The following is a 24,558-nucleotide window of genomic DNA, read 5'->3' on the forward strand; positions in this document are numbered from 1 at the left end:
GCGTGTTGTTTAAACGCTGGCAGAAAACATCACGGTCCAAATGGGATGTTAACCCGCTAATTATTAACAACAAGTATGCAAATGCAGCCGCATGAATAAACATATTGACGAGTGTCTGTCAGAGCATTTGCATTTGTGAGCGACGTCTGACATGGTTCTCTTTCGCTTTGATGAACAGGTTGCGAGATGTTACGCGCTTTTCGCATGTGATTGCGCAAATGGATCCTAATTATTTTTCCACTTTTGCGACATGCACAGCGCAAATTACTCATCTCCCACATCTCATTGACTTGAATGTATTTTTCACACGTTCAACTGGGTATAAAGTTGACATGGAAGCAAAAGTGGCATATTTGTAATGTATTCGACTAGCTTCTACAAACCAGGAAGCGATGCGCTAACTAACAAATAGGAACTGTGTTTTTTTTGGTCATGGACAAAAGATGCGCGCAAAAACTTACAGTACATGGAGTCTGCATCCAAGGTTCACCATCAATCTGCATGGGAAGTGATTTACTGGTTCTGCACGAGAAGATTTCAAGATATCAATTCAAGACTGGAATGTTGAAAATGGAGAACTTGAGTTTTTCTTTCAAGCTGATATTCCGTAAAATGTGTTTAACGGCTACAATCAAGGAATTCAAACAGATTGTTGCCTAAATGAGCAGCCATTGAATTTTTTCAAAAAACATTGAGAGGAAACAGAAGTTCAGTAAAAAAAAAAAAAAACATTAGAAGAAACCAGCAGGTTAATTTACAAACCTGATGGTGACGGAGGAGCACTGCGCCAGGCGTCTTCCGGCACTCTTCAGACCCGTGTAGATCTGACCCATCTCCATGGCTCCCTCCAGCCCGACCACCTCCAACAGCTGATCGGAGAGGTCTGAAACACAGGAGGAAAAGAATAAATGAATCGAAAATGGAAGAGAGATGTAGCAGAAATTTGGTGCAGGACTCTTGAGAAAAGAAAAGTCACAAAAACCAGCAAGTTAATTCAGACCCAACTAGTTGCTGTCCATTGAAATATAAGATCAAGTATTGAGAAAGGAAGTGAAAATTTGGTGCGGGGACCATTAGAAGAAACCAGCTGGCCTGTTTGCAGATTGATTTTTTTTTTTTTTGGTTTAACACAAAAAAATACAACATGGGTCAAATATGATGACAAGGGTTGTAACAAAAAAAAAAAAAAAAAAAAGACGACTTGCATCAGAAAATTGCTTTTGATTTAAACGATGTAAGAGTGTCAAATCAAAATGAATTGTTCCACTTTAAAACAGAAAGAAAGGTATCAAATTCTCTTTTATTGAAGAGATATATTTTCTTAGAAAATGCCACATTTACAGTCCTGATACATGATTCATATCACTGGCGTCGGGTCAAAACCTCACAAGTCTCATCATCATTTTTTTTTTTTTTTTGGGTGTAATTTTTACACATGATTGCCCAAACTAAAGTGTTGAAAATGGCTTGCTCATTTTCATGATACAATGCTAATGGTTGAACAAGCTTGACATTTTTGGGGGCTCCTGAAAAGTGACCATCTTGGAGGTGCACGGTTTTGGCCCGACGCCAGCGATATCGAAAATCGTATCCCATAACATATCGAATCGAATCCTAATCTCACTCAATCGAACCAAATCAAATCTTTAAAACCGAAATGAGCTTGAACCACATGACAACCCTAAGTACTAAGAGGCATATCAAATCGTCTTTATTCCATTAACGAAAATGCCCGGAAAATAAATCGAGAAAAAAATTGCTTCCACGTACGTCCCAAGTTCCACACAAACACCCGGTCGCGCTTGTAAGCAAAGAAAGTCTTGAAAAAAGTCAGGTGTAAAAGAACAAAAGCCTCACTTGCAGGCATCTGCATCTGAAACACGTAAACGTCGAGTAACGAACAGCAGTGCGTCAATTAGATTGCACCGGCAATGCCAGGCAATCTTGTGATCATATCATTATTAATTTGCACTGATGTGTATTGATTTTGGCCCTGTTGGAGGCTGGGCGTCACGCGGGGCCCCATCTGCTTCAGCCACCGACGCTTCCCTCCTCGAATTAAGGAGCCGCTGCCTTCCCGGTCGGGAGCGCGTTCACATTAATTGAAAGCCACTCTTTCGATTTTTTTTTTTTTTTTTTTTTTTAAGGCTCGCTGGATGCGTGCGAGGTAGCGGACTGGCTGCTCCAAACCTGTCGCGTCTGCTTTCCCGTGGCGGCTGTTGTTGTCGCGCCCGTCACCATGGTGATGGACAGGCGTCGCTCTCTATCTAGGGCTGTGAGTGAGCTGCTTTTCAGGGTCACACTGTGTGTACATACACGGATGACATCGGGCCTCCCTCCCCCCTTCCTCCATTTTCTCACCCGAGTGCAAACGCTTTCACACAGGTGACACCACGGGCAGGGATCCTTTTTCTAGCCCCAGGCAACAACGATTCAGGATAGCAGTGTGGGAAAAGAGACATTCTGCTAAGGCAGGCGTGGGCAAACTACGGCCCGGGGGCCACATGCGGCCCGTTAAACATTTTAATCCGGCCCGTCGAACTTGAAAAAAATTGAATGTTAACGTTTTATTTTCTAAATACTGTGATTTTTCAAAGCCATATCTATTGTTGTAATGCTTTTGTTCACATTCATTTAAAATTAAAAGTATTTTTTGTCTGATGAGGTTACCAAAACACTCCATCCATCTGCTCCATGTTTGGCCCCTCTGTCAAATTTTAGAACCCATTGTGGCCCGCCAATCAAAAAGTTTGCCCACCCCTGTGCTAGGGGAACAGTTGAATTCAGAGTGAGATACCTAAACGGGCTGCCATAGAAAGGCAAAAAATATTTAGAGGAGAACCTGGCATTTTGGTGTGGGATGATTATAATATAGACCAGAATATTTAAAAAAAAAAAAAAAAAACGGGTTGCTGAAGAATTACTATGACTAAAGTTTTGTTCACGGCCATTGTGAATGACAGCACTAGCTGCCTAAATGGGGTGTCATAAAAATAGAAAAGAAAACTCAAAACGTGAAAGGGAGGGAGCCTTTGTAGCAAGAATCCTTATTCAGAGCCTTTGCCGACTAAACGGGCTGGTATAGAAATATTATGACCGAGGCAGATCAAGTTTGGGTTGCCGCTTAAACAGGCTGCTGTCGAAATCCTGATTAGAACATTCGAGGGGGACCTGAAATTTGGAGTGGGATCACTGTGAACTGCGGCATTCAGACCCAAATTGTTACAGGCCGCACAGGCTGGAGTGACGTATCGTGAAACATCATTTTGGAATATAATCTCAAACAAACTGCACTTGATATCAGACAAAAGAAGCTCTCGAAAGTTCCTCCTGAAGTCGAGGCAACAGCAGGCCCGTCAAGTCCGACGACAGCACAATGTCGAGAGGAGGATTTCTGTGGCGACCTGTCCTCCAATGAGCGCTTCACAAGGAGCTTGTCATGGGGCATCAGTCCCCAAACAACACACCCCACCCACAGTGGGGGGAAAAAAAAAAAAAAACTGCACTCCCATTGTAAATAATTCACTCCGCAGCCATTCCCTTCCACCTGAGGGGCTTGTCTCCTGGCGTCACCAGCAGGATGATTTAACAGCTCCAGAAAGGTCAGCTGCACACACACGCGCACACAAACACACTAAAACCTGCCAACAGTTTGATCCATGTGTCGTGCTCGACTACGCCCCCTCTGGCTAATGTGCTTGTGTGTGTTTACCACGAAATGTGGCTTTTGGGGAGGGGGGCAGGGAGGTTTGTTGGGTCTGAATCAACTTGCAAGGTTGTTTGAATTCGTAATTCAATTGAAAACTAATTCTGGTCTCCATGAATGTGCTGATTTTTGCAACTGGTCCGGTTCCAAACTTCAGCTACTTTTTTATTTTTTATTTTATTGTTTATTGTCTATTGAGCTCACTCAGGCAAAAAAAAAATGTTTGGGTGTGAATTAACCGTTTTTTACCAAGTTGGGCCTCCACCAAACTTGAGCTTTTTCTCACAATGTTTTGTTTTGTGATTCTATGGCAGCAAACTGATTGTGGTATGAAGTAACTACTCAATTTTATTTTTTATTTTTATATTTCTGCTAATTATTCCACACTAAACTTCAGATTCTTATTTGAACTTTTTGTTCAGTCGTCTCTGGTCCGAACAAACTGCTTCATTTCTATGGCAACCAAGCGATGTAGAAAACTAGCAGGTTCTCGATGAAGATGTTGGTTCCCGCTAAATTTCAGCTTCTTCTCCGTCCTCCACTTTCAGCAGGTAGCCACCGTCGCCTTTCTTTTTTTGGCCGTTCACACACTGCCAGTGACGGCCGTCCCTTTGACGTAAATGGAGCCGGGGGAGTCTGCTCCTATTAAATGAGCTTGTCCTCCACTGTCCTCGCAGGCCATTAATACGCAAGTGACAGTTCCAAATAGTGACACTGTTTTACCTCCGTGTCGCAAACAAAAGCCGTTCGCTGTGATTCACCTTGTCACCCATGAAATATTCATACGCTCGTGAAAAGTTTGGGGTCCTAAGTTTAGTGTTGAATATTTCCATTCTCCTGCTCTCACCTTGAACTGCAAACATGAGCTCCTTGGGATCGGTCAAAGGCGTCCGCCGGTCCAGGCCTTTTTTAGTCGCCTTGCGGTGACCCCTCCTCTTCTTGCTCTCGCCCCACAGGTTGGAGCCGCCGTGCATGCTGGGAATGTTGAGGATGGCGATGCCCTCTAGGGAGACGGAGCTCAGGTCCAGGGTCACGCCGTCGCACTTTCAGCAAGAGGGGGGAAAAAAAACCATTTACGATTACAAAACAAATCTTGCTTTTACTCTTACTCTCTTAGTCGAGTACAGCGCTTCTCAAATAGTCGGGTGGGCCCCCCCTAGGTTGGGACGGGTGGGTTTTTGCAATGCTGAGGGGGGGGCGCGTGTGACCCTGTGGAACATGCTTTTTTTCTGCTGTACGACAATAAAGTGTAATTGCACATCCACTCCAGTAGTTGGCAGTGGCGCTCTCCTTGTCCATTATGCACGCGAGTATTAACGCTACGATGTAGGTTTGTTTTTCAACAAAAATGCTATTATATATAGTAGCAGCGGAGAGAGAGTGGTGTATATAAATATATATATATATATATATATATTTAATATATATTTAATATATATTTAATATATATATATATATATATATATATATATAATATATATTTGTTATATTTAATATATATATATATATATATATATATAATATATATTTGATATATTTAATATATATATATATATATATATATATATATTTTATATATATATATATATATATATATATATTTAATATATATTTAATATATATTTAATATATATTTTATATATATATATATATATATATAATATATATTTGTTATATTTAATATATATATATATATATATATATATATATATATATATATATATATAATATATATTTGATATATTTAATATATATATATATATATATATATATATTTTATATATATATATATATATATATATATATATATATATATATATTTAATATATATATATTTAATATATATATATATATATTTAATATATATATTTAAAATATATATATATTTAATATATATATATATATCTATATATAGTCCTAATTAATGAGACTTGAAAGTGTTGGGAAAAGGTGAACAGTACCTTGATTATGATTTGGTATCACCCTCTGCGGGGTTGTGTAGGGCTAATTACCTTTGTGCGGCAACCAAATCTAATGGGAAGCATGAGCCGACGACCCTCACTCACACATTTTCAGAGGAGTGAGATTTGCACGATTCTGATCTATTTCTGGAAAACGAGCTGGTCAACTGTGACCTAAACCCAGTGTTCCCCTGCTATATCGAGGTTCATCGTTGGGAGCCTTCCGAAATTTTTGGAGTGTTTATTTGATGTGTTTTTACATGAAATTTGGAATTGCGCCATCAGTGTAGTACCATATCGTGCCACAACATGAGGGGCAGCATTGATGCAGCAAAGAGTGAGAACAGGGGCGAAAAAATGCTTTAAAATGTGTGTTTTCATGAACTTAAATGTGGTTGAGACATGTGGCAGGGGTAAAACTATTTCAAAAAATGTTTTCTCTAGATCTCTATATTGCAGGTGGGTCTTGAACGGATGCCTCATGACAAACGGAAACTCACAGTCTTCTCAGCAAAACGAAAAGGCAACGGGGCGGTACTCACCTCAACCTCCAGGAAGTCGTGCAACTTCTTGCAAGTGGCCGAGAAGGTTTCTGAAGTGCCGAACTCAAAGTACCACAGCTTGTTCTTTGTTCTGGGAGAGACGAGAGGAAGCAAAGGGCAAAGCGGCCAAAGAGCACACATCAATCTTGTGACAAGCCAACGCATCTGTAAAGGCGTATCTGTTGTGAAAAGGGATTTCCTAAACGCTAGAAAGGAAATACACTCCTGTGTTTATTAATCTCCACGGAATAGATGATACGTTCCATTCGTCACATATTGAGGGATGATGAGGATGAGGAAGAGAGGGAGCACGTGGACTATCGGTGCTCGGTTAGGGGGGCGAAGGAGGGTCATCTGTGTGCACCTTGCAATTAACAGAGGACTAGAAGGGGGGGGGGGGGGGTGCACCCCCGTGGCTTCCTGACGATCAATGACCTAACCATCTGTCGATACACTCTTACTGTATATTATATCACCGGGGTGGGAAAGCGGTTGCACAGCAGGTCCACATTTCACAGACTGTAAAAAAAAAGTTCCATAAGTCAAACAGTTCATTTTAGTAACTCAAGCTCATTTTATGATTTGTAATTTAATTCTAATTTGTCGGATGAAACCCATAACTATGATTTGGCAAACAAGTTTGACACCTCATAATGGGGTTTGGAAGATAAGAAGTCTGAACAGTGGCCCCTGAGGTACTCCACTTTGGGACATTCTGAGCATCCGATCGATACAGAATGCTCTCTGCACTAATCTGAAGCAGGAATTCTAATTTCACAGGTCATCTTTCCAAGAGACGACAAAGAGCGGACTGCCATTTATCTTCCACTGTGAAGGACAAAAAAAAAACAAAAAAAAACAGCGCTGACATGCAGAAGTGAATACAGTAAAGAATGGCTCTGATCACGGGGATGTATTAGTATAAGCAGAGGAACAATCACTGAATTATTGATTCCCTCATTAGGACTTTTGTCAGGACCATTTAGCCGCTTTATAGATGAGCTTTCATTAAATCTACTCGCAAGGTGGAGCCACTCGCAGCTGATTTATCGCGCGCTCAGTCGGGATGGGAAGAGAGGGACGCAGTTGGATGGACACCACTGGACTGTGTTGGGACGTAAACAAATCAGGACAGTGTATTCAAAAGTGAGGGTCGGTGATTTGTGGGGCAAATGAGCCGCCGGCAGGTGCGAGTGAAAAATGAGCTGCTGTCAACTATGACCTGTGTAGATAAAGTGGATATAGAAAAGTCTACACGCCCTTGTTAAAATGTCAGGTTATTGTGATATGAAAACAGAGCCAAACATTTCAAACTTTTTTTTTAACTACAAATGTGGTCTATATCCTATAATTGAATTAAAAAACTCATTTTAAAACTTCACAAGTGAGAAAATGTGTTTGGATCCAATGACACCAAGGTTGAACTTTTTGACCAACATTCCAAAAAGTGTTTCGTGAAAACACAACAATAAAATAATAATAGTAAAATAAACCAAATTATACTATATACTAATATATTTTGTAAATTGTATAAAATAATTGCTAAATTACTAAGAAATAAAATATTTAATTTTTTTTTTTTTATAAACACTAAAATTGAAAAAGTGATTATGAAATTATTCTATTAAAATAAGTTTAACTGTTGAATTAATGTAACCATTTTCTGAGGGCTGGCAAACAAAAATGAGTGAAAACAAAATTAAAAAGTATTAATGTTCATTTATTTGTATTCAATTATCTCCTTGAAACAATTTGATTCATTTAAATGACGTAAAAAAATATGAAAACATTTCAAACATTTTTTTAAATGTTGTCAAAATTGCTCAGCTATCTATTAAAATTAATTGTGAAATTATAAATACATGAAAAATTAAGCATGAATTATTTGGCAAAAGTCAATACTTAATATTATTAATTAATTAAGCAGTTTTTTTAGCCTTTTTGATTGGTTCATTAAAATGCAATGAATAGATCAAATGTATTTGAATTGTTTTATTTATTAATAACCTTGAATAATTCAATGTATTTATGTAAACGAGCAACTCAAAATATTTGTAAAATTAAAATGTACCTAATATGTAGGGTTTTAAAAAAAATAATAATAATAATAATTGCATGATTAATTATAATCTTTACACAGTTAAAACAGAGTATGGATTATTATTTAATTATTCAAATCAACACGTTTAGATATTTTCCATCAAATGTGACTCTTGAGCACACCCCCTTTCTTACATGTTTTGTTACTTCCCAAATCCGTACCTATTGAACCCAATTTAGTCAAGCGGTAAAAGGCAGAGTATGACAGGAGGGCCACTCCTAGCAATTCGCACCACTTAACCTAACAAGCTAACACCATGGCAACATATCACCCGGCGTCCGTGTTCATTAGATAATTAGCAGCCGGATCGGATTGTCATTTGTTCCTTGACGACTGACGCCAAACACGGGATCCATCACAAAGACTGACGGTGGGCTTGTTCCTACACTAATGACCGTGAGTCTAATTATCGGAGTTCAAGGTAACGATGTGCATCTCTTCGAGGGTCACACATGTACATGTGTTCAAATTATCGTTCTTTAGTGAAATTAACGAAAAAGCCATTCATCTCTTCCAGTTTCCCCCCCAAAAAAAATCCTAAACATTTTTTTTATATATACATAATTGCGTGTCCATGAAATGTAAACAATTAAACCATTTTTTGCCATTATTATATTTTTCTTTATTTGCTTCGTTGCAATGACGATTGCGCTGCTCCTTCTGCAGTGCACACTTTGGCCATGAGAGGGCAGTATAATATTGACATACAAATACATCGCGAAAAGCTCAGTAGGCAAAGTAATATTAGTCATTCTTTGCAGAGGATAGGGAATATATGCCTGTGAGTACAGTGGAACCTTGCTATTCATTAGTGTTGGGGACCAGGCAAAAATCCACGGATCAATTGATGCTCATTGAAATGCATTAGGGCAGAAAAAAATGCCCCAAAAATATTTCCAAAATTCCTACGAAAAATAGCGTAAACAAACAAAAAATAAACAAAATATAAATATAAAATATAAAAAATATTTTAAAATAATTTTAAAAAAAACTGCAAATATGCAAATCCACAGGTGTGGCTTTTCCCTGCTAACAGCACTTGGAACGATGAAAGTTACTAAAGACAACAATAATAATAAAAAAATAATCCAGACAAATAAACTGCAAATTATCATTTAATCATCCAACCCTACTTTGAGCCAGACAAAGACAACATAAAGCACCCCCCCCCCTCCACAAAGCTGCTGCATCTCCACAGGATGTCATGCAAACTTAATGATGCTTCCCCGTGGGAGCGATGAGGAGGCAAAAACAATGGCGCTCAAATAATAACTCAGGAGCAAACCTCAAAAACCCAACGATGTGTGATTGGACCTGCAGTGTATCAATGCAAAGCGTATGTTGATAGCTGCTTAGGTTGGTCACGCGATATCAGATGTTCGAGTCTAACCTGCCCTTGTCGAGTAAAAACAGAGCTTGTGAGAGTGAGACAATGACAATAATTTTGCTCACTACCTGCACTAGAAAAAGTCTATAAATGTTAAATGTTCAAACTGTGTACTATGTTAGCGTGACTTTCACAAATACAGTGACTCAGTTAACTGCAGGAATAATAGTCATTTTTTTGCAGAGGATCAAGAAAATATGCCTGCGAGTGTTGTGTATATCGATGCACAATTGGTGTTCAAATATCTGTTCCTTAAAAGGCAGCACGACTATCAATGAAATGTGTTAGCCCATCCATGGTGTTTTGCATCGTACATTAGCGTTAAGCTAAGGGAAAGCAAAGTTGCGTACACAATGTGGAAATACCGCAAATTTGCACCAAACTGATCAACATCTTCATTTCTGTTTCCAAGACAAAATCTCACATCCCATCGCTGCTTGGTCATCAAAACGGTTTTCAAAAGCGAACAACTTGAGCGTGGCATCGCTGCCCGGAGGCCAAAGCACCTTTCCGTGCACTTTTCCACTCGCCGCACTTAACACAACACAGCCTCCATTGATTTTCTCCACCACTGACACTTAATCTAACCCACAGTGATCTACGACCTTATTCTAGCACTAATTTCTTCTTGATCAGAGGTGATAAATATCGCATTGACATAACCAACTCTTTGCGTGCCGCATCAATGCATCGCCGTGGTGTTTTAGCGCCGTGCCGCCTGTAGCGCTCCCAGGTCCGCTTGGCAGCTTGAGAAACGACCAGAGCCGCAACAAGAAACATGTACTTTTGTTTTCAAAGCAGGAAGCCACATTTAAAAACCAAACCAAATCTTCATTCCCCAATGAAATGAATGAAAATGCTCATTCACAAGAAAAAAAAAATCGACTTCATAATAGTGTGCCTTCTAAAAACATAATAAAATGAAAAAAAATCTAAAGAATTAAACAGTTTTAAACAAATATTTTTGCTTCAATTCAATGGATATTGAGCATGTGCATGGATTGGCCACCAGGGGGCAGTATAATGTACCGTGCACATGGATACACAAGAAGGAGACAGTCACAATTGCGTAGTAAGCCACAGTAATATGTCGTTCTTCGCTGAGGATAAAGATTTTATACCTGTATGTGTTGCCCGTTTACGTGTTACTTGATTGTTTGCGTTAAAACATCTTAAAGGGGAAGTCAAAATTTTCGAGACAATAATGTGCGGCGCTATGTGTTTCGACTAGTCTAAAAACGGCATTTTGATTAATAATGTGTTTGTGGAATATGAGGGAAGCAGTAAAATCGACTTAGCCATCTCATTGGGCGGCCATTTTGTCACGTCTGAAAATGACATCACAGTAGGTCAGGGCTCAAGTGATGACCAATCACGGCTCACCAGTTTTTTTAAGCTGAGCCATGATTGGCTTTTTTGCGCAACTGGGCACTATTTGCCAAACCCTTGCTGGCAAGTCAAAGGTAAAAAAAATAAAATAAATAAATAAATAAAATGAAGAAAAAAAAAAAAATCAACAGTTCGTATTGTAGTTTAAAAAATAAATAAATAAAAAATCATAATGTCTCTTTGCATCACAGATTTTTTTTACTTAAAAGTGATTTAAGGATTGACGGTCAACCCATTTTAACCCGGTGCGTCGTAAACGCTGAACGGGCTTTGATCCATGCTTGGTTGAGGTTGAACTTAAGTGGCTTCAGAAGAAGAGGTTAAATACGTGTGTGCGTGTGTGTGTGTGTGCGTGAGTGCTCCCACTGAGGTGTGGGACAGGGGCCACAGGTGAGATACCTCTAAATTACACACAAGTGGTCATTAATTATAGATGACACTTTGGTCACGTAAACGATTTCAACCTCAAATGAGGTCCGAGGGCGGCACAAGTGTGTGTGTGTGTGTACACTGGTTGGTTCTCAACATGCAAGCACACACACACACACACACACACACAATGGTGTCGCCCCATCCAGCACGTGGCGGCGCTTTGATGAACACGGCTCATTATGCTAAAGAGCACCGCATGCCCAAGCTTCCCTGCGCCTTCGGGAAAGGTTAACTCGGGATGGTTACACAGCACAGCCGGTGCCAAGGGGCCCGTGGGTGCCCCCGAGAGGGCGGGGCGTCCCAGGAGGGGCGCGCCGAGGCCGTTAGATGTCTGAGGACCTTAAATAGAAGCCCAAATATCAAGGGGACATCAAGGCGTTGGTAAAGATCGACACTTAAGCAACACGACGGGAAGAAATCAGTTGGTTTGTTTAGTTTTTTGTTTTTTTATTTAATTTTATTTTTAACTGGCAGCACGGTTCACAAGCGGTTAGCAAGTCTGCCAAGTCTGTTATTTTCGTTGAAGCGCTAACATGATAAAACAAGTACAATTCAATGATTAACTCGGATGATATATATATTTTTTTAGGGATTCATCGAGCTATGCAATAGATGATGGAGCTTCACGTCATGCCGCCAGTCCCACGGGGCCGCTGGTCGTAAACTTTTAAGACGAGCAGCGGTCGGACTAGCAGAAGCTAGTACGGCTAACCGATATGCTGTTGGGCAAGCAGCTTTTTTGGGAACTTTCAGAACTGAGCAGACATAAATTGAAAGACGCGATTTGCGGTTAGGTGACAAAGCGTTAAACACTGACACAGATTGGAAAAGTCGGCTCAACAAGTATGCGACTAATCGGTTCGACCTCTATTATGCCGATGATTGCATATCTTTATTCGGAGCCTATACTGGTCACAATTTGTTTTTTTCCATCTTGTAAAATTACTGCTTCCCCTCAAAGATATATTTTTTAACATATTTCAATTTGTAACTTTAACGATGATTACAATTATAATGTTTGACATTGTAACCTTCAAATTGGAATACTTGACTTCCTACTAATCTTGCAATATTAGGAGTCTTTCCAAAATAAATGTAACTTTTTATCTTGGGAATTGTAAAGACAATTTTCAAGACAATTTTTTTTTTCTGATTGAAAAAACATTTTAATATTTTTTTCCCAGGCAAAACTGTTTTTACATTTAATTTAATACCATTTTGAAAAATGTATATCGGGCAAGAATCCAATGGAGCACCGCCAAGAAAAGTCCATCCAAAAATACATGATCTGAACATTTTTGTCCCCTGATTTCCACTAACTTTGATGAATTGCTTTTTTTACGGGCATATCATGCACACCACAAACAATAAGTTCATGCACCTGCTTGATTGAAACTAAAAGAAAACAGAGATGTTGGTAGATTTTTCAATCTGAATCTCTTCTGCCACTGCAGTTGCAGCCACACGACACCTTGGAAATTCTGTCAACACCTGGCATGTTGCTATCGTGGCCAGACTGGTGTGAACGCAAAAACGGAGGAACGATACGAGCCGCAGTCACATAACAAGGGGCTGCCGGGGAGAAAATTGGAAATTGGCTGCTTCCAGAAAAGTGCTTATTGAGCCAGGTTGAAGGCAAACTGCTCAGTTCCAAAACCAAACGCTAAAAATGATAAACGCAGGATCGAGTTGGATAAAGTTGTTTGACGCTCTAAAAATGAACAAGCACCTTCGTCTGATTTGACGTTGGCGATGTACTTGTTCGGAAAATAATGCTCTAACTGTTATTTTACGACTACAGCCAGCGAAGCTAATGAGGCCTATGTGCTCCTGGTTGCATGACTTGCTCCTAAAGGCTCTTTTGGAGGCAGCATGTTTGATATTATTCTCCCAACAAAGAATTCAGCCCTACACACCCATTTCATCGATCGACACAAAATTGGGAGGAAGAAATATCATATAGGAAAAAAAAGTCTAGCAATCGAAGAGGAAGTCAGCCATTTTGGGATAATTCCAGGGTTTATACTTTGACAAACTCCTAACAACAAATTTGTCTTATTGAGCTAAGGCAAAGCTATGTGGTCATATTAAAGGGGACGTCAAGTCCACCCATCGCTTAACTTGGAAACATCACATGACCAAAAAAAAACAAAAAACAAAACAGGAGAGCCGTGATTGGTTGTTATCTGAGCCCTGAGATGTCATTTTCAGTTGGCAGCAAGTGGCAAAATAGGTGAATTTTGCTTCTTAATTCATATTCCATAAACCCACACAATTTTTGCTTACAAGCCAAAGCAAAAAAAAAGGCTAAATGGCAGCGTCGATCGCACAAAACCCGTATTGTGAAAAACGTATCGCGAGGCATGACTGCGCTTAAAAATGAAAGGCATTTAACAGACCGTAAAGTTAAACAGCGGCGTAGAAACAAAGCGTTAATTAATTCATCGTGGCACACTGAACGGCCCCGAGGTCCAAACTTTACAAACCTGCCTATGTCTTTATTCTCCTGCCATCCTTCCTTTTCCCCTCAGAGTCACAGATTAGCGGGTAATTACATTAAGGATCAGCAAAAAAATGTCGGATGACGGTAGGAGGGAGGTTATATTTTAAAGAAGGCAGTCGAGGCGTACTGGTATCGGGTGGGGGAGGAGGGGGAGGCCCGGCCTTCGTCACGGGCTGGCTGATTGTCTGCTTTTAATCCTCGACCTCATTATCACCTCCAGGTCCGGCAGTGGCAGTAAATGAATCTATCTGCCGAGTGTCAAATCTTCACACCTTCGCCCTGGTAATCACCCCAAGGTGCAAATACACAAGATGGATAGGACGCGAGGAGTCGAGGGAAGGGGAGGGGGATGCTGGGTAGCAATGTGAGAGCCCGACATTCCATCAAGAAAATCTCCTCCGTTCATAATTAAGGCAATCGTCCCGATGTTGTTTGGCAGTTAACGATGATTAAATATTCAGTTTCTCTAAGGTCAAATCACTGACAAAATGTATACAAGTGACAAGCATATGGATTACTGTCATCGCATTCATATGTGAAATTTTTGATTATGTATCTTTTTTCTCCAAATGATACAATGCTTTTTGTTTGCGTGAGGTCTTAATGGAATATTACGGTATTTATACGTTTTCTTTATCGTAGCTAGCCAAGAGCCTTTTTTTTTTTTTTTGAAAGTACCCAATAAAAATCAAACATCACACAACGTGAAGATCCATGCTCTGTGTTGAGCAGCAATTTTGTTTAAATAAGTTTTAATACAAAGTACATAGGGTGCACTCCCACATATTCATGGTTTGCTATTCACCTATTTGCTGATTTTCGAGACGGAATCCATCACCCATAATTCATGAAAACACACACTTATTCTGTTTTATTTGCATTTCATCAGGGATTTTTTTTTTTTTTTTTTTTTGCGGATTCTTGTTATTTGCGTTGTGCTTGGTCCCAATCTATTTGGAATTGTGAGAGTTCACAGTACCTGAATGTTTCAATTTTGTGTTTTAATCTGAAAAAAACAAATTTTTGATTATTTTTTTTTTTTTTTTAAATAAAGTGGAAATAAAAATAAACTTAGTTTTTTCAATAAATTGTAGTAACACATTCTTTTTGCATTTGTTTGCATAGTTCGTACAGAACATAATGTAGTAAGTCAAACTCAGCTCCGCAATGTTTCTTTTTATTTATTTTTTCCAGAACAATGTATATAGTTTAAAAAAAAAAAATCTACTGTTTAAAATCTGAAAATGAAGAATAATATTCTTATTCTTTTTTGCCGGTAAGGAGGAAAAAATAAATACATTTTGGACATCCATGATTTTTGTTAGACAGCGAGATTATTAATAAAATAACATGTCGAAGGGTTTAAAGTTTTTTGTATTTAGTAAAAAAAAAAAAAAAGATTTGGATTTCATTTTCAATAATAAGAATTTGGACACGTTGTATAATTTGATAGTTTATTGGGAAGCATGCATTTCATTCATCTTGTGTGTTGTCCCCCACCAACCATTCACACTCATTCAGAGACTTTCACAGAAATAAAAAAAAAAACACGTGGAAAAATGTTATACACGTTTTTTTGTTTGTTTTTATCTTAAAAAAATGAATAAAAATAAATTTATAATTTCCCCCCAAAATATAACTCATCCTGCAATGTATTTTTCCTTCGTCCATTGAATTGATGCAGCGTGTACAGAACGTCAAACAAACACATCCCTGTTGTTTCCACACCATTTTACGAGGTCTCCGTGAAAAATGATTGAGGTATTTTAAGAAAATGATTCTGTCTGTTATTTGAATCCCGTTAATAATTCACACTGGCGAATGGCTTTAGGATCTCTCTATTACACACTATCCTTGCCACTTCAATAATGCATGCTGATAGTTTCACAAGGTAGCAGAGATTTTTGTTGGATTTGTCCACGGGGCTTATGACCATCGGAAACAAATCGCACCTTATCACAGCCCAAAAAAAAAAAAAAAGTCAAAAGTCATTTGGCTAAAACCGGCAGGAAGTTGAAATAGCTATAGGCAAAAAGTGCACCTTTGCAGTTCTTGAATTTTTCTGCGACAGATGACAAATGAGAAAAAAATGTAAAGCGAAATTGTTGAACACTGATTATATTATACATCGTGGATTAGGAATGGAAATCAGTTGTCTATAGAATGTTTCTCCAAAACCAACGACAACAAAAAATATTTTTGCTTGTGTCTCAAACTAAAAAGAAAAATCGTTTTTTTTTGTTGAATATTAAGATTTCACGTTACTCAAGTCCTCAGAGCACGGTTGATTGCGACACATTGTCGATTTTTTATTTGGATCCAAATCAACACAATTTATTTTCTTTGTCACTCCACATTTTGCAAATTTTTGTCCAAAACACAACAAATTAAAAATATGTGTGTTTCAGATTAGCAATCCATTTTCCTGACTATAGCATATTTTTCTTTATTTTGGATCATTTAAAAAAAAAAGAAAAATAAATATCCAAACTCACTACACCAACCAAGCCAAACTAAAAAGCAACATTACACCACATTTAATCCACCACCATCCTGACATCTCTGGAGAACGAGTGCCAAGAGGACGTCGCATGGCTAAATGGCGCACCAGGAGCAGGCTAACATATGCTAACGAGCACAAATGGGATTATTAGGAGGCGGCGCGTCATCGCTCTGACTGATCCACCATGTCAAACTAGCCAAGCCAATTCAATTAGGGCCTGCATGACTCCCCGGCGCTAGTGGAGACGTATGGGCACACGTTAAATATTGATGGAAACATACTGGAGATGCCACATTTGTCCGTGCGCGAAAGGTGAACACGTCTCCAGCAGCTCATCACAAAGGCTAAATATGAGGAGCGTCCATTTGTCATCCGAGGAGATGCTAAACAGCGGGGGGAGGGACTGGAGGGAGGAACCACACCTGATAATCCACTGCCTTAATTACTCAAAATTACACACTGCTCTTCAATATTTTTTCCAATGATATATATATATTTTTTAAATATCCTATAACAATTGACATCCGGAAGAACGTTTTACCAAGAACTTGCTCACAGTAGCTCCTCCCCCAAACGACGATGTCACACTACCTTGACAACAGTAACCTCGCACTTTGTTTAGAAGCAAAATCCGCAAGGACCCCTTCGAAAAAAAACAATTCCCCAGATCCACATCAATGATTTACCCGATGCCAATTGAAAACTATTTGGGTGGGCAAAGCAGAAATGCGGTTCTGTGCAGCCGCACATATTGCACATAGCAAAAACTGCCACTTGTGCTTAAGAGATGATGCTGAACTAAAAAGCGGCGGAATTGTAGAACGTGACACTTGAAGTTGGAATGGCTCGGGGGAAATATTTAAAAATATCTCTTAATTTGATTTTTTTTTTTTTTCTTTTGGGTGCGTGTGTCAAAAATTGTTCTGCAGGTGTCCTGGAGTGGTTTTAATCGGTCAAGAAATGCAGACGGGAAAGGAGGTAAATGTGCAAAATGACTGCATTTTTGGGGAATGCGATTAAAAAAAAAAACAAAGCATGTTAACCCACCTGCTGTTAAATTTCTCCGGGTGCTTCTCTCTCATCACATGAAAACGATGTGCGATGGAGGCGTCCTGCAAAGTGCAGTTGAGTTGCTTCATTAAGAACACTTGATTTATGTCAACACATTTTTTAAAAAACATGAAATCGTTAATACACAAACATGTGGTCGTTAAAAATGAAGTAAAACAGATTATGCACATTTAAGCAGTCATTTTCATTCTCTTGGACTCTGATTGAAGCCTTATAAGGGTTTCCGGGTATCTTGCATACCCTCGATACCAAACGACTATTGGGAAGAAGTGCAGCGAATCATCTTCTTGTAGCAAATTGTGCATCTCGTCATTAAGATATTTAAGGCAACTTCTTGCTCATTAACAGAGCATCACGTGGCGTGCGCTTACACCTTGGTGTGAGGAGAGGTGGAGCGCTATTGACAGGAGAGGCCTGATGACGGCGGCTCCGCCGAGCCAGCTGCTAATTAACCAAACACACGTCGCCGATAATCACAGCTCCGGGAGGCTGCAGACACCGTGGAAAGCGTCCTCCCTTCCCTTCCTCCACCTCTTCTCCTCTGTCACTCTTGACCGCCCTTCTCACCCTCTTTCGCGGCCTCCCGGGAAGAAGCCGGAGACTAGAGATGCAAACAAGTGTGAGGTGTACCAAGAGAGTCTTTTTTTTTTTTTTTTTTAAACAAAGAATATGTTCGAGAAGTGTGACTGACGCAGACACTTCACTGGCAGATTCGCACCACAGCGTCTGCTCGGACCATTTAGTAAATCAAACTTGGAGGGGGAGTTTACTTTTTGTAAGTTTTGATCAAAATCTTCTGCGGGGATGTCACAGAATTAAAGTGATTTGAAATACAAGTAAATGGAGTTACAGATTTGGTCACAAAACGAATTAAGCTAAATCAAGGTACCACTGATTGACACACCAGAACTCGTATTATTAGATAATTTCCATAATGAAAATAGGAATTGGTGTCAAGGAAGTATATGTTGAATTGATGTACTGCCGCGCAACTGATTGTATGTTGTGAGAGGAGCTCGGTTTAGTCAGGGTTGTTTGCGGAGAGTCTTCACCGCATGTACATGCACTATTACATTGTAATAAGCAGGGATTGTGTTAAAAAAAATGCAAATACGCTTGGGTTAAGAAAAACAGGGGATGATTTGTTCAAGTGGTCACGAAATAATGGTGCTCTTAAAATTCTGAGTTCTGGTGTATAGTTCCAGCGGTGGAGAAGTTTACCCCCGCAAAGGCTGCTGTCATCCACGTGAGTTTGACCGAGCAGCTTGACCTCCTTAAGTCGCCACAGTGAAGCTTCTGGTGTTGCTTGTCAACGCCTCAACCCAAAGGGGAGATAACTAACTAGCTAACTAACTCCCCCCTGGCTGGCTGCTCTTGTCCTGTTTGTAAGAGAATCAAGTTCCCTCAGATACATCCATCATCTCAGCTCTCCGTCTGCTGCGTCTGCAGGGAATCAGCCAAAACACTTCTTTTGGTCTTTTTGAGGAGACATCAAGAAGAAGAAAAAGAGCAGCCATTGATTTTTTTTTTGTCTTCCTCTTTTGGCTTCTGCTAAGTTTGTGCACTAGCAGGGGGTCCTCCTTGTGTTTCAATCGTGCCACTCAAAAAGGGGGTGGATCAAAACGCAATGTTGGAAGGGAGGAGGAGGAGGAGGTGATGGAGGAAAGGGAGGGTTGAGAGGAACAAACCCCACCAAAAAAAGTTTGCGCTAACTCGCTTTTCCGTATTCCTCAAAATTGTTATCGAGCCAGACAACTTTGCTGAGTTCAGCTTCTTTTTTTTTTTTTTCCAAAGGCCTTGCCAGCATTTTGTGGCCGACACTTAGAAGTGCGAATTAAAGGAAATGTCAGCATCCTCACTTGATTACTCTAAGCTTTGCCGCACCAGTTCCACTCCATCTTCCATTCTTCACATTAAACAACTTAATCGAGGAACACGGTTTGAATAGTAAACAAGTTGTATTGACTGCATTTATTTTGATAGTTACAAGTTCTATCGATGGTGTCTCTGCTGATTAATGACTACCTTATATTACACGATTTTTTTTCTCTAGTTCACTTCAGATTTGAAGCTCTCTTGTAACTCAACCAATGCGACATAAATAAAACGAAAACCTACCAAGCGGTTGTAAGTTGAGGCACTCAAGAGCCAAGGTACCGCTGTACCAAGAACGAAAAGACACTTGACAGTCACCTGCTCCACCAGCCTCAAATAATTACCAATGTAAAAATGTGGCAGGCGAATTAATGCGGGACATGTGTAATGTCCTCTCATAGCTCGAGGTTTAGTCCAATTAGGAGTCGGGCCCCAGCACTTTCATGTGCCTATCATGTAGCGGAGAGTAATGTCCGCCGACAGGAACGTGGTGAGGTCATTAGGCCGACTGACTGCATTAAGGCTAGCGAAGAGCACTGGGTTCTGATGAGTTCTGTCTCTCAACCCTGATTGAAATCTTTACATGTCATTTGAGGAAAAAAAATATATAAAAAAAATAAATAAAATAAATTATATATATATATATATATATATATATATATATATATCCAGATTGTATTTGTGGATGCAAAAGCGTGTCTAAAATGTCCTTCAACTTCACGTCGCATAACTTTTCTACAGAGCGATGAAGCTACATGGTTAGCGCTGGCGATTGCTGATCCTTTGATATGGGCTGTGTCATTATAGAAACAATCTTATTTGGATCAGCATAATCTCTGAGGTAATTATTAGCTTGACTTGTCGCCTAATCTTTACAGTAGGGTGCCGCACAGCGCCCCAAAAAAACTATGCAAAACGTGTCAGAAAATATATGACACTCAAATCTATAGAGAGCTCAAAGTCGTCTTAATCCCCCTCAAACAAGTTCATTTGTCATCATCACGCCAGCTGGCTGATGCTGCGCAATTTATAATGACTATAAGCTTGTACAGGCGCAAATAATTAGCATTATAAAGATTATACGGATAGATGTTCATTGGTTCATTTATTTACTGTACATAATTCAAATTTGGTAGAAATCTCCATATATATATTTGTTTTTCAAATGGTCTGCTGGAATTGGTCTGCTTTATTTCAAACTGAATGACTTCCTTTATGTTTTGAATGGCGGAGACTTTTTGTGGGTCTACTAATGATAGACCATCTCGCCAAATTTGGAGCTCAGAACCAAATCAAGCTTAAATATGGCGGCTTGTACACATCTGCAAAATGACCAACACTTGGTCTAACACGCCTCAGAGCAGATTTACCGAGCCTTTTGTTTTATGGCAGGTCATCAAACTTGGCTCACACGTAATGACAACAACTGACACGTTTGACAATTTAGCATTTTCCATCTATTCACGTATGCATGGTCCAAATTTGGTCGCAGTTAGACAAAAACTTGGAGAGGGGCGATTTTGTGACTCTAAATGACACTAAAATGACGAACTTTCTGTGTTTTGTTTTGTTTTCATTTACGGCTTCTTGAGACTTTTGCGTCGCTACTCATCTTGTACATCTGCATTGCGCTGCCACCTGCAAATGTCAATGACTATATTTCCTCCCTGACATTAATCCATAATGACTGGCATTCGTGTCTTAGAGTGTTTATGTTCTAGAGAGGAACCTTGCGGTGTTACCGTGCTTCATCACTACCAGAATATCCCACTTTGAAAGGTGAGCTGGCAGGTTGTGGAAGGAATTGCCATCACGATAATATTAATATTAATATTAATATTAATATTAATATTAATATTAATTTTAATTTTAATTTTAATTTTAATTTTAATTTTAATTTTAATTTTAATTTTAATTTTAATTTTAATTTTAATATTAATTAAAAATAATAATAATAATACAACTAATAATAATAATAATAATAATACAACTAATAATATTAATAATAATAATAATAATAATAATAATAATCAACTCACCACTCCGATAGAGAAGTAGTTGTTGACGATGCTGTACGGCACCGGGTCACCCCGCTCGTCCTTGTCGGTGGCCGTGACGTCAATCTTCCAGCGGTCCAGCATCACCTCGCTGCTGTTCTCGATGTCTCGCAGGATCTTGAGCAGGCTCTCGCCCTCGTAGCCTCCGAACGTGAAAGAGAAAGGTCACCGTGTTTTAACTTTTAGCCCAAATCTGGTCAAATAATGACACCTGAAAGTTGAATATCATGAAGAGACACGGAGAGGAAGATAGTGACTGTGTTGGGAATCAGCATGTGAGTTTGCGGCGTTATTGAGCGTTCCCTACCTCCTAATTTCTATACAGGTGTTTGTATAGTGCATTATATGTTGGAGTTAAAAATAGTTACTCGTGCACTGTTAATTAAGTAGTCGTAATACTGTTGATCCTCACGACAACCAATGTTTTCTTACGAGCTACCTTTTGCAAACTTTTATGTAATTGGTTGACGATCGGTTGAATCTTTTGACGGGTTATGAGGTGATTGGATTTATAAGCAGCATCTTCACATTGAGTGAAATCAAGAGGGTCCACGTTCTGCTTTTGTGGATTTATTATTATTTTTTTTTTCAATACCTCCTCCCCAGCGCAGACATCTGGCCAGGTCATTTCCTGTGCCCAGCGGAAGTACACAAACGGGCGGGTTCCGGTCCAGGTTGGCCTTGTCTAAAAAAAACGAGAGAAAAATTGACTCTGGCAACCAATCAGAGCAAAGTGTGAGAAAGGACCAAAAAAAAAAAAAAAAAATCAATTTCGACTCTACGGCTCGGGTGCTAGTTAACGTAAACAACATGGTGGTCTATTTCCAGAGGCATGTTTTGTCCGACAGCCGTTCCCCTCTTATTACTTCGCTCTTGTTTTGATTGATAAAAAATTGAGGCAATTTATTTTTTTTTTTTGCTGGCTGTTCAAGTTAAGACGTAGTGGTGGCCAAATAAAGACAAGGGGGTGATTCTTTCATCTTCTTTCTATGTTTTCTTTCCATCGGTGCAAATGATGACTAATATGTTGTTTCATCATCCCATTTTACCACCAGTGAACACGCACGCTTGAGTGTAATGAAAGTGTTTACATACACACCATCAAGTATGTTTCTGCCTCTAGTCAATCACCATGTGAGATTTGAACACTGATAAAATAAATAAATAAATAAATGAATAAAACAAATAAAAAAAAACGTTTTTTTTCCCCCAGCAAAAAATGAAAGAGAGCGTTTAAGATTGTGCATGCTGTCAAGTGTGGGGGGGTGGGGGGGGGCATAGAGCGTAAAAGGCAGCCTGTTAAAAAAAAAACTAGAACCGGTGAAAGGTTTTCTGTACCAATAAAATCCAGGATCCAGCCCACCGTCCCGTCCCCTCCGCACGCCAGCACCCGAAAATCTGGGACTTCTCTGAAGAAATTCAACCTGTAAGAGACAAGCAAGTATTGAGAGAGATGGAGTGTAAATAAGAGGAAGGAAAAAAAAGGGTAGATAAGGTCCCCAACTGAGCTAGTAGAGAGAAAATACATTATGAAAAACTGTTGCTAAGCAAAGTCATTGAGCGAGACTGATTATCGATGACCCGCGTTTCTGGCGTGAAATTGTGATCACGTTTGTTGGTGGCCTGTTCCTTTAAATAACGATGCCAAAAAGGATTCTGTGTAATACTTTTCATTTCATAAATATTGGTCAGGAACAACATCTGCTTAAAATGGGTTAAAGGTTGCTTTTCACAAGCCATTTTGCTGGGATGGGAAAGAAAAGTACATGAGTATAAAAAAAATGAATCTGAAGAAGCCCAGAGTATGAAAAAGTTCAAATGACTTGCAAGCTTCAGGAGTATATTTTTGTATTACGTTATAGCACTTCATTGCTAATAAAGAAAATGAATTGCATGTTATTTAAGGATTTCTATGCGCGTTTTGAAAGAGATTATTTGTCCGTATATCAGAACCCCTTGACGAGTCGTCACCACGCCACTGCGCCCATTCTAATAATAATAATAAAATTGCCGATCGCTCATCGGCTGCCTGGTGCAGGCCTAATCGGATCACAACGGCCAGTGTTCAGTTGGACGTCTTCCGTTCCTTCACAATAACAAAGGCCTAACTGAATGAAGGCTCGCATGGCGGCTAAATGACTCGCTCAATTACACCCCGACCGGGACGGGCAAACCGCATTAAAGAGGCAAACAGACGGCCGCGCACATGAAAGGCAACTTTGGGCCCATTTAAAGAGCAAGAAGCAAACACTTCATTTGCGCTTATTGCGTTAGCCGAGGAGCTAATTGACAGCAGCGGGGTGTGCGGGCGGCCAGCAGTGTCCACTCCGCTAATGCGCCAGAGAAAATATTAACCAGGATGCAGCAGCGTGAGGTCACGGGGAAATTTCAAGGGAAGGGATTTTGGGCGGCTAACGGAAGACGAAAGCGAAGAGGCGGCATGCCTTTTTTTGCATGTGGCGTGTGCCGCTCTGCTTTTATTCCTGATAAAGGTGCTGAGGCTCGGCTAATCGAAGCCAAACAACGCAGCGGCACGACAGCGACGCCAACGCCAGATGCGAGGGGGAACCCGACGCATGGAAATCAAACATTCACGGCCTTAATCACAGACGGCCGCCGTCTGGAAACGTCACACTAGCCACTCGTCTGGCCGCTCATCTTTATGCCGCATCGCATGTCGTCTCAGAGACGCGCGTAAGCGCTCAAGGCCTCTCACGCATGCGATGCTGGTTATTACGCACGAGCAATGAAAAATGCCACTGCATTTGAAAACCAAAAAATAATAAGCAGACGAGATTTGAACTGCGAAGGAAGAAAAAAAAGTGTCACAAGAAATCTTCTATCATTAAAATTGCATTATGGAATTATTCATTGGCGTCGCATTTCAAGACGAACATTTTGTATCGGAGAATGGTGAAAGTGTTCTCAAAACTATTTTTCTGGCAAAAACATCTCAGAAAATAGATTTTTTTCGCCATCCCAAAAAAGTCCCTGACTTTTTGGTGAGTATCAAATAAAAGTGTGGAAAAAA

The 24,558-nt window shown here is 39.6% G+C and overlaps 1 protein-coding gene across 1 annotated transcript in view; it reads right to left on the reverse strand.

The window, feature by feature from the left end:
• The window catches only part of dgkb (diacylglycerol kinase, beta), a 45,269-nt gene that overhangs the window by 3,688 nt on the left and 17,023 nt on the right, over positions 1 to 24,558 (reverse strand). The window contains exons 16-23 of the mRNA XM_088307219.1: positions 22,866 to 22,951; positions 22,123 to 22,212; positions 21,510 to 21,670; positions 17,572 to 17,636; positions 6,210 to 6,300; positions 4,554 to 4,749; positions 763 to 883; positions 462 to 522 (exon numbers count right to left, since the gene is read on the reverse strand). Coding sequence (XP_088163345.1) covers positions 462 to 522; positions 763 to 883; positions 4,554 to 4,749; positions 6,210 to 6,300; positions 17,572 to 17,636; positions 21,510 to 21,670; positions 22,123 to 22,212; positions 22,866 to 22,951 — 871 coding nt within the window. The remainder of the gene's footprint in view (positions 1 to 461; positions 523 to 762; positions 884 to 4,553; positions 4,750 to 6,209; positions 6,301 to 17,571; positions 17,637 to 21,509; positions 21,671 to 22,122; positions 22,213 to 22,865; positions 22,952 to 24,558) is intronic.

Source organism: Idiotropiscis lumnitzeri, chromosome 10, assembly GCF_059441095.1.
Source record: "Idiotropiscis lumnitzeri isolate Australia: NSW breed Sydney's pygmy pipehorse chromosome 10, RoL_Ilum_1.0, whole genome shotgun sequence".
NCBI classification, from domain to species: Eukaryota; Metazoa; Chordata; class Actinopteri; order Syngnathiformes; family Syngnathidae; genus Idiotropiscis; species Idiotropiscis lumnitzeri.